Source organism: Herpailurus yagouaroundi, unplaced genomic scaffold, assembly GCF_014898765.1.
Source record: "Herpailurus yagouaroundi ecotype Mexico unplaced genomic scaffold, PumYag 186, whole genome shotgun sequence".
NCBI lineage: Eukaryota > Metazoa > Chordata > Mammalia > Carnivora > Felidae > Herpailurus > Herpailurus yagouaroundi.
The window spans coordinates 40483498-40499005 of record NW_024412417.1 but is presented as its reverse complement, the minus strand read 5'-3'; the positions used below and the strand labels follow the sequence as shown (position 1 = coordinate 40499005).

Sequence of the window (15508 nt, the reverse complement as noted above, 5' to 3'; positions counted from 1 at the left end):
AACCCTCCCAGGCTGCAGGGAGATCCCAGACCCACCATGCCTGTTCATCTTTCTCGTGTGTTTCCCTTAACATTTTCTGAGACATTTCCTCAGCTCAAGGAACCTGAAGACTGGCTTTCGGTACATCCAGAAGAATATTCTTCCTTGGAGCGTTTTGGGACAAGTCCCAGCAAACCATCGTCTGCACATTTTTATCAGCTAGTCTGAGTCAGAACTGCCAACCCAAGCGGGGCAGAGAAGGACCGTCCACCGTGGAGTCAACCCCACCCCACGAGGCAGAAGGCACGTCCTGCTGGGGAGCCTGGAAGAGCCAGGCTCGTTGCCGAGAGCGTGGGCAGCACGGGAGATCAGGAAGCTCACAGAACGCACGAGAAGGCTGGAGGAGCGGAGTCAGGGCGAGGGCAGGAGGCAGGGAGCCCGGGGGACTCAGCACGGACTGAGTCTTCTCTGGGCTTCTCTCAGTTTCCTGTGGCCTCTATCTACTGCAGCCACACAGTCGGTGCCTTAAGGCAACACGCGGTTCGTGTCTTAGGGTTCCGCAGGCCAGAAGTCTAAAATCAAGGTGTCAGCAGAGTCGTGTTTCTTCTGGAGCTTCCAGGGGAAAAATCTGATCCCTGCCTCTTCCAGCTTTCCCCGGGCCGCCCACATTCCTTGGCTCCTGGCCCCACGTCTCACCGCCTTTTCCTTCTCCGTTTCCGCGGTCCCCTCGCCTCCTTCTACCGGACTGATCCCCGGCCTCCTTCTCGAAAGGACTCTTGTGATTACATCAGTCCGTTTCAAGATCCTTAACTTAATCACACCTGCAGCGTCCCTGTTACCATGTAACACAACGTATCGGCAGGTGCCGGGATTAGGAGCTGGGACATCTTGGTTGGGGTGTGAATCTGGGGGCGACGAAGGGCCGCCCAGAGCGACACCGGCCCGCTCTGTCCCGCCGCGATCGTGGGCGCCCTGCCAAGGACTGTTGTCCGGGATCGGCTGCGGTCCTTGAACACGCTGCAGAAGCTTCGTTACCACACCCGTTTTACACACAGGAAGCGAGGAAACGGAGGCTCCGAGAGACTGAAACGTCTTGCCCAAGAGCACCCCTGTGGTAGGGGGCCGAGCGCAGAAACCCAGCTCCAAAAGACTTTAAAATCCAGGAAATGATGGAATCCAGTGGTAGGCTGCTTTGTTTTTTTCTTCTCTATTTTGTTTTCCATGGAATTCAAGGTTGGGTGAGTAAAGAAAGGAATCTGATAAACTCGAGCAGGCCTGGAACTTTTCCCAGAGCCCGTGGGGCAGAGAACCAAATTGTACAGACACACCCTCTCGGCCAGAGCATTCTTTTAAAACAGCCACTCCGGCCGGCTCAGTTCCTGTCTGTACCTCTGAGAAAGGACAGCCCTGCCGTCAGAGTGGAAATAGAGGGCTTCACTCCCCTGCCTTCCCTTGAGCCGAGCATGCAGGAGACGCAGAGCAGAGAGAGGTCAGGCAGCCTGCCCGAGGTCACACAGCAGGGAAGAGGGTGCTCTGTGTGGTGCAAAGGAAATCCTGCCAGACCACAGAGCACCCATGACCAGCCTGCTGGAGCGGCTCTTGGAAGAGAAGTCGCTTTGGAATCAAAGGTCATGAGCCAAGGACTACTCCCCAGGGGCTGGAGGGAGACGCCCTCATTCCTCCCCGGACCCAGACGGTGAACGCGTCTCTCCTCTTCTCTGGCCGCCGGTGACCTGAGGTGCCAACTTCACGCACGGACCTGGCAGCTCCGAGGGGCCCAGCAAACTCTGTCCCGGGAGACCTCAGCTCGTGAGCCAAACGAGAGGCTCCATGACACGTTGTGTTATTGTTTTGTTCCCAGACCAACAAAGAAAAGCTCGGTGGGCAGCGCCAGCTGGCTCATCTGGTAAAGGAGAACTTTGAGGCCGGGAAGCTTCCAGATAGAGGCCGCGCGCTGGCTCAAGCAGCCCTGGGCACCTGCAGGCCTCTCCAGGTAATGTGTGTGACCTCAGGCCATCCCAGCCCCTTCTCTGGCTCCAGCTGCCCCGTCTGTGGGACAAGAGGGACGGGAGGGGGTTCAGGGGTTTTCTGCAGGTGACACTGGCCCAAAGAAGGCTGTTCCTCTGAAGGGGACAGCCCTGACCGTCCCCACCACCCTGTGTGCCTCAGCATGAAGAAGTTCCTGGCGTCGCCACCCACCACAGGCTCTGATCCAGGAAGGGGGGGGGGCAGGGCCAGCCCAGGGGCAGATCACAGGGCAGGCAGGAAATAGGGGCTCCTCCTGTCCTGCCGGGGACAGAGGTTTTTCCCTGTGGAGACCCTTCTCCTGCCTGCTTGCAGCCTCCCTCCGTGCCCACGGGACCTTGGCCGCACCGACCTCCAAGCAGACAAAGCCCTTCTCACTTTAGGGACCTCTCCTCCGAGATACAAAGATCCAGAAGCCGAGCCCCTGGCCAGGCTCTCAGCCTGGCCAGCGAGACTTCCTGCCTGACCCGACCTAACTGTGTTCAGCCCTCAGTTTCCTCTTCTGTTCCCGGGGGGCTTGCGGCAGCTGCAACGAAGACCCCTCTTTTCTCCAGTTGGAGGATCCCGTCACCCACGGGGAGAAGCCGCAAGAGAACACTGTCATCCCTGCCGAGTCCCCTGAGGGCCATCTGTCCCTTCTGCTTGGTGTCTCCTGGGGCCCTGTGAAGGGGGGACCAGCTCGTTCTGCTCCTGTCAGAGGAGAGGGCGGGCAGCCAGAGAGGGAAGCCAGAGTCACACTGCCCACGTTCAAAGACTCCCTTGAGGAGTCGGGGAAGCCCAGGGACCCCGTGGCGGGTTAAATGGTGTCGCCCACCCCCAAGACATCTATCCACCGGGAAGCTGTGAACGTGACCCTGTTCGGCGGCGGGTCTTCGTAGGCGTAATTAAGGATTTCTAGATGAGGGATGGAACCCTAAATCTAATGACGGATGTCCGTAGGAGGAGAGGGAGGTTGGAGAGGCAGAGGGACACAGGGCAGAAGCATGTGAAGACAGGACTCACGCGGGCGTGATGGGCCTACAAGCCAAGGGATGGCGGGGGTGGCCGGAAGGAGCCCACCTGCCAGGGCTCCGCGTCACTCCTGGGGCCTCCACCACTATGACAGAACACACGTGTGGGAGAGCAGCCCCGGGAAATGTTTCCAGAAACAGGCGATCCAATGCCTTGGAGGCTAAAGGAGACCATCTGTGACAAACTTCCGTCTCCCTCCCGCCAGCCAGCTTTGCAGGCTCCCCCCCCCCCCCACTGTTCTCACTTCTCCTGCTGCAGCCCTGAGGTCAAAGAGGAGTTGGGGGGGGGGAAGGGGGGAAAGACAGGGAGAGAAAGAGAGAGAGAGTGTGTGGCCCGGTGCGAGTGTGGTATGCGTCTGTAGTGTGCATATGGGTGACAGGCGGGATGCGCAGGTGCGTGTGCAGAGCTGAGAAGAAAGGCCTACGGAGGGGGGGGGCCCAGCTTTGGCCCCCCCGTGCCTCTCCCGCCTCCCCCTGCCCCATCCACCCACCATCCAGGAGACAAAGCACTCTCCCCTCTCCCCAAAGCCAAGGGCCAGGCCACCGTCACCAATCGGCAGTTGTCCCAGGGGCAGAGACACAGCCCGGATGGGTGCAGGGAACGACGGGCCTGCACGGCCCCACCGCCGGCACCGAGCCTCGCTGGCCCTGCTTCATCTTGGTGGGCACGACGCCGCCTCGTGCACAGCGGTCTGGGGAGGACACCGCCATGCCTCCCAAGATCTGGACCAGCCCGGCCTGGGGTCTCTTCCAAGGACACCCGTGTCCCTCCAGCCGACATGGCAGCTGTGAACGGAGCAGCTGTGCGGGTGTCCTGGCCGGGCCTGGCCCCCTCCCCCCAGCCCTAGCGCCTGGGCCAGGGGCTCAGGGAGGTGCCTGACGACCGCCCCCACCTGGCCCAGGGCCTTGCCACGCCGGAGGAGAGAGAGGCCCGTTGGTTATGTCGTCGAAAACACTGGCGGGAAGTCACATTTCCCTTTTGTGGAGGCAGCTGAGAGGCCTGGCCTGAGCTCCGGGGTCTCCAGGGCTTACGCCCAAGAGACAGGGGCTGGTGACCGGCCTCCCCTACCCTCCAGCTTATGGGGAGCTCGGGAGCTTCCCAAAGAGCTCAGCCCCACCCTCCCCCACACCCACACCCGGGGGGCTCCCGGGTGCCTCCAATAAAGCCCCAGCCCCTCCCCACCAGCTCCGGGGCCCTGAGGGTCTGGCCTCCTGTCCCTCTTACCCTCAGGCCACCGGGCTCCCCGACGCTCTCACGTGCTGACCCTCGCTGGACATGCCCAGCGTTCGCCCCTTCGCTGCCCTTCTTCACTCTCCGAGTCTTGGCTGAAGTGTTTCCTTCCGGGTGAAACTTCCCTTCAGCCGCGCGGTCTGCGTCGGCTCCCCTCTTCCCAACCACATCATTTCCTGTTCCCTTGTTTTCCCTCATGTCCTGACCACATGAGCATCTGTATGCGCTCGTTTGTGGGTTCGCCTGTTTACGGTGTCTTGCCCTCACAAAGCCGTGCGTTCCCCCAGGGCGTGGATTATTCTTTCTTATCTACCTGCTCAGGCGCAGTGTGTAGTTTCTGGCACGTCGAAGAGGCCTGCGTCAGTCAGGATAAATTCGGTTATGCCGCAGCGACACATATCCCCAGACTGTACGTAAGGACTTAAAGCAACCCTCAGGGGTTCAGGCCGGTAGGACCGCCCACCTTGACTTCCTGCTTTCCATAGCAGAAAGAAGGAACTATGGGGAATCACACACCGGAGTTTAAAGTTTTTACCCAGAAGTGACCTACTTCCCTCCGTTTCATTGACCAAAGCAGCTCACACAGCCCTGAAGAGTCAGAAGGAAACAGAGGCAAAACATTTCGGAAGAGCCCCAAGGTCAACAGCCAAAACGGTCATAGTTGTCCAGGTCTTCTGCATTCATGACCCTGTACACAGAGATTCTGTAGCTCTACCTTCAAGAAATGGTGGAATCCATCTCTGCCTCCTGGAGTCTTGGTTGGCCGTGACTCGCTATGAAAAACACAATGTGGAGGAGGTGATGCTGTGGCATCTACAACCTAGGCTCAGAGGCCTTGCGCCATCCCACCCGTTCTCTTAGAACCTGGGTCGGCCTTCTGGAAAACGAGACCTGTGGCCCAGTCATACACGAGCAAGCCAACTGGTGGACATAGGAGGGAGGTCTTGTAATATCAGCCAGAAAGCCCAGCCAACTTCAGCTGACCCTTGACCAGATGATCACTGCTTCCCCCGCCCCAGTGGCTTGTGAGAAATAATGAATGCTTGCTGTTCCAAGCCACCAGTTTGGGGGCAGTTTGTTACACGGCAACAGCAGACTGCTATCAACCCTAATGACATACGGTGCTTTGTTAAATACTCATTGAATGAAAGACGGAGAGCAGAGCAGATTCTTTCCCTCTCTCGCTTTCTCTACCAAAGCCCAGGCTGGGCTTCCAGGAACTAGGAATCCTGACTTAAAACATAAAGCCTCGGGGTGCCTGGGTGGCTCCGTCAGTGAAGCACCCGACTTCGGCTTAGGTCACGATCTCACGGTTCGTGAGTTTGAGCCCCGCATCGGGCTCCATGCCGACAGCTTGGAGCCCGGAGTCTGCTTCGGATTCTGTGCCTCCCTCTGTCTCTGCCCCACCCCTGCTTGCGCTCCGTCTCTCAAAAATGAATAAACGTTAAAAATGTTGTGTAAATGTAAAGCCTCTTGTGAGTTGGTGGAGAGATTGTACGTTCTACCTCTGCAACTCACAAGAGTGGCTCCTTGGGAAACTTCTTTCTCCCTGTGTCTTAGTTTTCCTAGATAGAAAATGAGGAGCTAATTTGACATGCTTCAATGCCTCTACCAATGTGCAGGCTGGAATTTTCTAAGCTGTTCCCTGCAGGCTGCATCTCCCAGAAAAGAGAGACCACTGAGGGAGAACAAGATTCCGAATTGTGTCTTGGGACAGCTGGATTGAACTGGAAACCATGGTTCCATCCCAGGGAGATGGGACCATGCTGCCCTTGAGTACAGGAAACATAGACAAGAGACCAGGGTTAGGGGTGGGGGTGGGGTTAATTCCCTGGGCTCCTCAAGGGCTCACAGCCAAAATCAGACACCGCCATCATTTAAGCAAGCCCCTCCAATTAGCCAGAACCAGGGGTGAGCCCTCGGGGTACAGAAATGGTCATCCCAGCCCCCAGGTTTCATGAGCCTTTGGTGCCCTGCAGGAGGCAGGGAGGTCTCCACCCGAGATTAGGATTATATTTCAATTCTGCTTCTGAGCCCATCACTGGGCTTTTTATTTCACTTAGTGTATTTTCAGTTCCACAAGTTTCATCGGGTTCTTCTTTTATATCTTCTCGGGTTTTGGTTAGTTGTTTTTTGTTTTTTGGTTTTTTTTCCCCTGAGATTTTCTGTTTCTTGGCTGAGGCTTTCTATTTTCTTCATTTGTTTCACGTGTGTTCATAGTTGCTCGCTGAAGTATATTTAAGATTTCAGCCCTAACGTTTCAGCCCCAAGTTTCTTTGCATAATTCTAAAACTTCTGTGTTCATGGTTTTGGAATCCACTGATCGTCTTTCAATCGGTTTGAGAGCTTCTTGGTTCTTCCTGGTGCTTGGCATGAGGGGCTTTCGGTTGAAGCCGAAAGTGTGTGTTATGTGACAGAGACGCTGGATCTCACGTAGACCATCTGTTTGGTGTGGCTTTTTCTGACACCGCGGCAGCGAGGAAGGACAGAAAGAGGTCGGAGTTTGGGGGTCACTCTCTGGCCTCCAAGGCAGGGACGCCGGGGGGCTCCTTGTTAATTGTCTCTCAGTTAGTCCTGCTAAGACCCTACCAGTCAGGGAAAGCGGGTGCCGTTACCGCCCCGGCTGTGAATTTGACACCGAGGAATGGAAACGTTCATTACTCGCTCAACCACACAGCCCAATGTGGAATGACAACGGCTGGACCCTGCATCAGCGCATCCACCAAAGCATCAGCTCTGACCCATTCTGGTCCACGGCCTCTGCATAGAGGCTGTGATCATGCCCTGGGCATCCCCGTGTCCCGAGGGATGGGGACAGGGCCTGGCCCGGCCATAGGTGCCCAGGGCATGTGAAGAGCTAAACCATCACCGGAAGTACCAGTCGAACGTATAAGGACTTGATACTCAGGCAGCACGGGGAAGCCTTGTGGGGGGCCCACCCTCGGAGTCTGTGTATGCTCTGTCCGCCTGGCCCAAAGCAGGCCACTCCACCTCTCTTAGCCTCAGTTTCCCTATCTGAAAGCTGGGGCTAACGAGACCCCAAATTTCAATAAGGTGATAGCTGTAGGAGCATAGCAGCTCCTGGGGTGCCGTCAGGCTCCAGCGTGTCTCTTCCCATTCCTGCCGGTCCGAAGTCCTGTGGAACCTAGCGAGGAAGCACTCATATGGGCCCGAGGGACGGTCACGCACCAGAGAAGCGAGGCTCTGGGAGCTCGGGAGGACATTCAGGGTTAGACCAGAGGAAGACATGGGTGGAGGCCACAGGCCTGAGGGGCAGGCCATCCAGAACAAACAGGAGTGGGGAAAGAGCTTTCTGGAAACAGGCTGTGTGTGGAGGAGCCCTGGCCGGCTCTTACTCGGGGCCTCACTAGAATCCAGCCTCACCCTGAGAGGAACCCAGGACACTGCAGCCTGGGAGGCAGACCCTGCAGGGTGGAAAGGCATTGGACTTCCCTCCTCGTGTGAAGAAAGGAGAGACGGGGACGTCTGCCAGCCCCAGACTCCCCGGAGCCAGGTGAGTGCTGGGAGCCTAGTGTCACCGGCAACAGAAGGCCAACCTGCCTATCTCCTTGGAATTCCTGGGCCAGCTTCAGTATGAGATCCGGGCCCAGATCAGAAGAAATGACAGCTGTCGGTGGCTTCTGTGGAAGCCCAGGAATGAGGAAGATCGTGCACATGGCGGCGAGGGCCTATTCAAAAAGATGTCAAGACAGCTTGGTTTCCAGTGGCTTCCAACCCTGCACCAGCCGGGATCACTGCCTCTCCTGTTCCTCTTCGGCTTCTCCCCAGCTCCAGGGCCATCTCCTACTTCTTCCAAGCAGATCAGCGCCTTCTGACCTGAAGACCTTCGATTACCATCTCCGCCCCCCCCCCGCCTGAAATGCTACCCCCTGACTCTCCAGGGATGAGTCCTTGTCCCCCTTAGATTTTGGCTGAGGTACCTGCCCAGCCGGCTTCATCGAAGTCTGCACCACCGCCCTCCGGAATCTTGTCCTTTGGGTCACGATGAATTTTGTGACTGCTTTTCTTTTCTTGTTGTTCTTAGCATCTCAGGTCTGGCTCCAGGTTTCTGGAAAGCAGAGACATTGCACTCTCTGTGCACTCACGTCCCCCCCCGGCGTTCAGCATGGTGCCGGGCCCCTAGTAGATGCTCTTAGAAATTTCCTGAACAAATGAAGGAATCGTGTACAGAAGATCTGCTTTTCCTAGGAGGGAGGGACTCAAGAGAACTTGCTAGAAGGAGACACAGAGGAAGCTAAATAGATAAATGCATTTGTGACAACCCTGGACAAAGTTAGGAATTTAATCCAGTTCATAAATTCTTTCTTTTTTTTCCCCCTAAACTTGTAGCTTTTGACCACCATCACCCATTTTACCCACCCTTCAAGTGAGCCCCAGCCTTCTCCATGGTGGTGAAGACCCCAGTGGACTCCACAACATACTCAGCACCAGCATCACCCCCATTTGATGTTGGCGGGATCTCGCTCCTGGAAGATGGTGATGGGCTTTCCATGGATGACACGTTTCCCATTCTCAGCCTTGACTGTGCCGTGGAATTTGCCGTGGGTGGAATCAGACTGGGACATGTAGACCGTGTCGTGAAGGTCGATGAAAGGGTCGTTCATGGCGACAATGTCCACTTTGCCAGAGTTGAAAGCAGCCCTCGTGACCAGGCGCCCAATACGGCCAAATCCGTTGACTCCGACCTTCACCATCGTGTCTCGGGGACGCGGCTGGCACTGCACCAGGAGATGCGGCTGTCTGTCCAACGGGGAAGAGCAGAGAGCCACCTCACCTCAGGCAACCACCAACCTGCTCTCTGTATCTGTGAGTTTTGGGGTCAATTCTAATATTAGCATTCTAACATCCCCATTCTGACTGGACTGAGAGGATAACTCATCGCGATTTTGATTTGCATTTCCCCTGATGATGAGTGACACTGAGCCTATTTTTCATGTACGTGTTGGCCATCTGTATATCTTCCTTGGAAAAATGCCTATTCAGATCCCCTACCCATTTTTTAAGGGGATTTTTAAAAGTTTACTTATTTGTTTTCAGGAAGAGAGAGAGAGAGAGAGAGAGAGAGAGAGCATGCACATTCGGGAGGGGCAGACACAGAATGAGAGAGAGAATCCCAAGCAGGTTCCACGTTCCGCAAGAAGCCTGACAAGGGGCTTGATCTCATGAACCGTGAGATCATGCCCTGAGCTGAAATCAAGAGTCAGACGCTTGACCGACTGAAGCACCCAGGCACCCATTTGGGCTTTTTTTGCTATTGAGTCGCCCATAAATTATTTCTTTAAAAAAAAATTTTTTTTTAACGTTTTATTTATTTTTGAGACAGAGAGAGACACAGCATGAACGGGGGAGGGGCAGAGAGAGAGGGAGACACAGAATCGGAAGCAGGCTCCAGGCTCTGAGCCGTCAGCCCAGAGCCCGACGCGGGGCTCGAACTCGCGGACCGCGAGATCGTGACCTGAGCTGAAGTCGGACGCTTAACCGACTGAGCCACCCAGGCGCCCCTATTTCTTAATATTTATTAGGAGCCTATTATGTTCCTGCTATGATTAATTCAGCGGCTACAGCTTCTCTTCGGCGAGGACATTCCTGTGAAGGGCTCCATATTTTGAGTATTGGCCTTGACACCTATACTGTTTATGTAATTAAATAAGCTAAAGTCCTTGATCTACAGTCAGGTGGAAACAAATCGATATGTGAATAACCCTTTATCAGGAGACGGGTAGTAAAGTATATTAGAAAGGTTCAAAGGGCTACTAAGACCTGGGAAGGGAAGATGAATTCGGAGCGTGGGCTCGTGGAAGGTTCCTGGGGAGAAGGCGAATCCCAACTGGACTTTTGTCAGGACGTGGTGTTGAATGGGGGTGTGGGAGGAGAGCCCCAGAAAGCTGGCCTGTAGAGTTCAAAATGGTGTGAGTCTAGAGCAACCCACGATGTGGAATATAAATCGAGAAGTCCTTTTCCTTCTGACTGGCCAAGTCTTTTCAACCGTGTGCCAGAGAAAGCCATAAAAGGCCTTGCAACGGGTGAATTGGTGTGCTCCAAGCTGCCGTTAGGAAGGCCCTTTGGCGGATGGAGCAGGAGATGCCAGATCCGGCAAGGCAGCCAGAGAAAGGAAAAGTGGACCAATTCAGGAGACAAGGCACAGAAAGATGGGACAGGATGTGACGTCTGGTTGGACAGGAAGCAGGGAGGCATGGGGGAGGGGGGAAGACCAACTGGTCTCAGCAACTGGTCCCAGGAGATAACATGGGACAAAGCCAGCCCTGTGGACAGTCTTGTGCGGAGGTGAGGCTGAGGAGGCCCATTTGAGACATGCCGGGTTTGCAGCAGCATCCGCAGAACATTCCAGAAGGAGATGCCCAAGACAGAGCCAGCGCCTCGACCCAAAACTCAGGAAAGCACAGGCAAGTTTCATGGTTGCCACTGGTCTCTGGCTTCTTGGCCGCGATAGGACCCGAAAGCCCAGCTCTGTGTCCTGCCGTCAGCTGGGGGGTGAATGGCCTCCAGCTCAAGCCAACGGGGTGTCCATTTCCGGCCCCTGTTTCTAGGGAGTCCTTTGAACTACCTGGCTTGGCTCACACCCATGACCTACTGAAGCTGGCCCCCGGTTTCTGACTCCCTCTCTGAAGAGTTTCTCCATTCCCTCTGCCCCTCAGTTCTTCCCTTCACCCTTGACTTCTAGCATGTTGGGCCACCTGGGCTTTCTCTCCACAGAGCCCCCGCTGACCTTCAGGACAGACTTTCTGTGAGTGGGTGTTATCACCCACATTGTACAGATGAAGAAAACTGAGGATTCCAGAAGTGGGTTGCCTTTTTGAGGCCCCCATTCTCTGTCCTCAGGGAACTCATCTAGTGACAGAAACAAATCCATAAACGCCCACAACACTACCCACATTCTACGTGAATGTGAACTGTGTGATTTTTGAAGATCTGCAGCGTAGAAATATAAACCATTCCCAGTCGATGTGCCAAATGTGAAAGAACTCAAGTCCCCCACCCCCTTCAGCCACGTATCAATTACATAACTTCCCAGTTGGCAGGCGGAAAGAACTCCAAACTGTGTCTATGCTCCTGCTCTATTCTACACCTGTGCTACTTTAGCTGGAGGACAGAAATGCTCATCATCACCATTGGTGGCATTGGTCTTAAGTGCACACATTCACAATCGTGAGCAATCTTTAAGAGCACACTCTTCTTTTTTCTTTAAAGTTTATTTATTTTGAGAAAGACAGCAGCATGAGCAGGGAAGGGGCAGAGAGAGAAGGAGAGAGAGACTCTCAAGCAGGCTCCTCGATATCAGGACTTGGAGCCCAGCGTGGGGCTCGATCTCATAAACCGTGAGATCATGACGTGGGCTGAAATCAAGAGTCAGAGGCTAAACCGACTGAACCGCCCAGGCACCCTGAGGAGCATAGTCTTCTGATGAGATTTATGGAGTAGGTGCTTCAGGGGCATCTTTCTCAAACAGACCACTGATGATCCCCCGGGCAGAGCAAGGTCATGTCTACCCAGGAGACGAGGGGAAGTCATTGTTTCTTTTAAACCCCTCTGCAGCCCTAGGAGTCGAGTGTTCCTATTATTTTATAAATTAATAAATTATTTTATAAATGGAGAAATTGCCTTGTAATTTAAAATATGCCCATACATTCTTTTATTCTTCTTCCTTTGGAGGTGGAGCCTCATTGTCCTCCGTGTGCTCGTGGGCTGCACTTGGTGAATCCAGTGGATAGAATGTGGCAGAAACGATGGTGCTAGACTTCCAGGAGTGGATCCCAAAAGGCACCGTGGCCTCCTCTTTGCTGACTGTTTGGATCACTCATTCTGGGGAAGGCCAGCTGCCATGTCACGAGGACCGTCAAGCAGCCCTCGGGAGAAAAGCATGTGGCAAGGAACAGAGCACCCCCCTCCACCCCCCACCCCACAGCCATGGGAGCGAGCCATTTCGGAAGCCCCAGTGAAAGCTCCTGGTGACCACAGCTCCAGCCGTTGAGTGGACCGCACCTCCTGGAAGAGACCTTGAGCCAGAGTCACCCAGCTAGGCTGCCCTCCCCGCCATTCACCCCCACCCTGTCAAATTCCTGATTCACAGGAGTCACAAAATAATAAATGTTTGTTGTTTGCAGTGGATAAGTTTTTGGATAACTTGTTACATGGCAATCGATAACTGATACCCTTTCCTTAGGCCACATAGCTGGGAAGTGATTGGGCTGGGGTTTAAGGTCAAGTTGACAGGTTTTCAAGTCCAAGTTCTCACCGCTGTGACAGATACAAGTTGTCCTCCCATGTCCATTCTTCTCTTCTTTTGGAGTGATAGACTTTTCACCTGGGCACAAGAATGCCCAGCTAAAACATGCATTTCCTGGAGTCCTTTGAGGTTAAGGCCATGTGACCAAACTCGAGTCAGTAAGATATGAGAGGAAGTACTATATGCAACTTCTTTTCCCAGTTCATGAGATGGAATGAGAATGTGATGGGTGGAACTGAAGCAGCCTTTTTGGAACATGAGATATAAGTTTCACAAGGAGAATTGCAGGGCAATGAGACGGAAGAAGTCTGAGTTCTGATAACTGTGGAGTTGCTATGCAAATCCTGGACCACCTCCTCAGGGGATCTTTATATGGCAATGATCATTAAATTTATTTTTTTAAGTTTATATATTTATTTTGAGAGAGACAGAGAGAGAGACAGAGAGAGATAGAGAGAGAGAGAGAGAGAGAGAGAGAGAGAGAGAATCCAAAGCAGGCTCCTCACCGTCCACGCAGAGCCCGACACGGGGCTCAAACCCACGAACAGTGAGATCATGACCTGAGCTGAAGCCAAGAGTCAGACGCTGAACCGACTGAACCACCAGGCACCCCTGATCATTAAATTTAAATTTTTGTTTTAAGTCATTATTATTTTAAGGCTCGCTGTTACAGCAGCCAGAGTAATACGATGTGCAACCACTATGTTCTGCTGTCTACAGTTTCTTAGACTTAGAGCATAAGGGGGAACCCAAAACCACGTGTGTCCTTGGCATTGAGGGCACAGTAAGTCTTGTCTCACACAAAATGTACTATCAGCTTAAATACCCATGGGCATTGCTAATCAGGCACAAATTTATTTGGAAGGGTCACGGAATTTAAAAGTCTGCACCAGGAGAAAAGGAGACAAATAATACATATAAGCACCCGACATTGAGTATTCAATAGAGACTTGTTATTATAAGGCCAAAAAAAAAAAAATGTCTCCCAATCAACAGTTGGCACAATGGTGGGGATTCACTAAAAGTCTTGATGGTAAAGGACTGGGCTGCTGTCCCGCTTGGGGGTGGGGGGGGTGTTGCGTATGGCAGACTTCAGCTGATTATCTGAGGAGGTCCTCGGTCACCCTCACTTGCCCCAGTGGGCAGACACCTGACAACCCTGAGCTCTCCTGCCCACCAAAGCAGGGGTCAGGCTGCTAATCATTGATAGGCCATGTGACAGGCCGGGCCCCTGGCCTCGGGACTCTGGTTCAAAGTGAGACCAAGACCTTGGGAGGCAAGGGGAGAGCCTGATGTGAGCTGGAGTGGAACGGGGGCAGTCCAGCCCCCAAGTGATGTCACCTACACGGCCGTCAGCATCCTCCTCCCCACCTGAAAGCGCAGATGAAAACCTCAAGTTCCCGGTGGGTCCTTGGACTGGGTATCCTCCCTGCCTGCAGAGCTGCTCCCCAAGAAACGATTGCATCCTCACCACCCAGAAAGTTCATGAAGCATTTCCTGTCCACGTTGGATAGCACGAGAATTCCTTCTGGAGGTATGGAGGGATTTGGAGGCCCCATTCTGCACAGTAGGAACCTGATGCTCAGAGAGGTTAACTGACTTGGCTCAAGCCACACAGGTGGTGAGAGGCAGAACAGGGCAAGTTTTGACGCCTTTCCTCTTCATCGATTGCATTTGTCCTGCTATCCCTTGGCTTATAGCAAGCGCGCTCAGCTCAACAGTCGGGTAGGAGAACTGAACTTGTGACCACACCCGGTGGCTTGGTCACTTCATAGGGCAACCATGCATCATTGGATTTGAACAAAGGTTCAAGGGAAGTGTTGGACCCCTGTGCCTCGTCTTGTGCCTTTTCTGATCCATTTTCTTCACATCTTACCTTCTGAAGGTTATTGCACGTTCTCAGCCACCCGGAGAGAACAGGGCGGGTACGCCCAGCGTGCGTGCCCATGTTGTGCCAAGTGAAAATACAAGCAGAGAGAGAGAGAGTCACAGGCACTGATCACTGCCAGTGGGCCAAGCACTTTATGGAGGTGGTTTTATCGTATTTACTCTCTTGGAGACTTATGTACTTTCTATCCTCCTTCTACACCAGGCAATGAAACTCGGAGAAGTGATGTGGTCAGGTCCCCCAGCATGAGTGACAGACAGGATTCCAACACAAGGCCTGTTGGCTTCAGACCCCATGTTTCTACCTCACCTTTAATTTCTACAGATTTTGACCATGAATTTCAACTTTTATTTTGCTCTGAAAGACCCAGTGTTTTACAAGAGTGACGTTTACTTTCTGTGATCCCATTGGGCGATGACCAAGTCAAGCCGGGTTCGTTGGAACATCAGGAGAGAGGAAGCTTCTGGAGACTGTGTTTTTTCAGACTGTTTTTCTACATATTGTCTCTATGTGAGAGAAAGATGAGAGGGGGCGGACTGTCATGGGGGTGCAAGTGCTTGTGAGTAAGAAACCTTTCCAGGAAAAACAAATCAACATTTATAGAGGAAATGATTTCTTCCGTTGGGTGAAGACCACTGCCCACTTATCAGCCAACGTTATTTCCAGTAATCTCTCCCAAGTGAGTCCTCAACCCCACCCACACGTGCTTCTCTTCTGAGTCCAAGCATTCTGAACTGTGCCCCTTGGCCATCACCGGGGGGCTTCAGGTCCCCCAAAGCTGGGTTTGTCAGGGGATGGGACCATCCTCAGGTCAGGAACGGTGACTGTTCTTTGTATCCTCACAGCCATGTTCCTTGCCTGACAGCTCGTATATTCTCCATACAGAAGAAATATCTGAGTGCCAAGACCCCAGGGGGATAGCACTGAATGCCTTTCCTGTGCCTGCCTTGGTGGGTCCCACCTGTCCTTTGAGAAACTGGACCAGCTCTCCAGGACCCCAGGTGTCAGAACTGAGACCACTGAGTAGTAGTTTCATAGTCATGATTACCAGAGGTCATGATTAAAAGTGTCACTGATGGGGCGCCTGGGTGGCGCCGTCGGTTAAGCGT

The 15508-nt window shown here is 53.6% G+C and overlaps 2 protein-coding genes across 4 annotated transcripts; one reads left to right on the top strand and one right to left on the bottom strand.

Moving 5' to 3' along the window:
- Positions 1-1171: 1171 nt before the first annotated feature.
- Positions 1172-12393, top strand: LOC121043009 (uncharacterized). Of its 3 annotated transcripts, XM_040494474.1 has the most exons (4): positions 1172-1607; positions 1841-1972; positions 3543-3735; positions 4246-5281. In XM_040494474.1, the coding sequence occupies exons 1-4, from the start codon at positions 1443-1445 to the stop codon at positions 4668-4670; spliced, it is 915 nt and encodes a 304-aa protein (XP_040350408.1). In that variant the 5' UTR covers positions 1172-1442; the 3' UTR covers positions 4671-5281. The 3 variants fall into 3 exon arrangements, 1 of the variants encoding a protein (XP_040350408.1); XR_005796625.1 differs by lacking the exons at positions 3543-3735; positions 4246-5281 and adding an exon at positions 11938-12393 and having other exon boundaries at positions 1172-1972; XR_005796624.1 differs by lacking the exon at positions 3543-3735 and having other exon boundaries at positions 1172-1972.
- Positions 8599-9196, bottom strand: LOC121043010 (glyceraldehyde-3-phosphate dehydrogenase-like). Its single transcript, XM_040494475.1, has one exon. It carries the CDS (start codon positions 8958-8960, stop codon positions 8700-8702), a length of 261 nt encoding a protein of 86 aa, XP_040350409.1. The 5' UTR covers positions 8961-9196; the 3' UTR covers positions 8599-8699.
- Positions 12394-15508: the final 3115 nt, after the last annotated feature.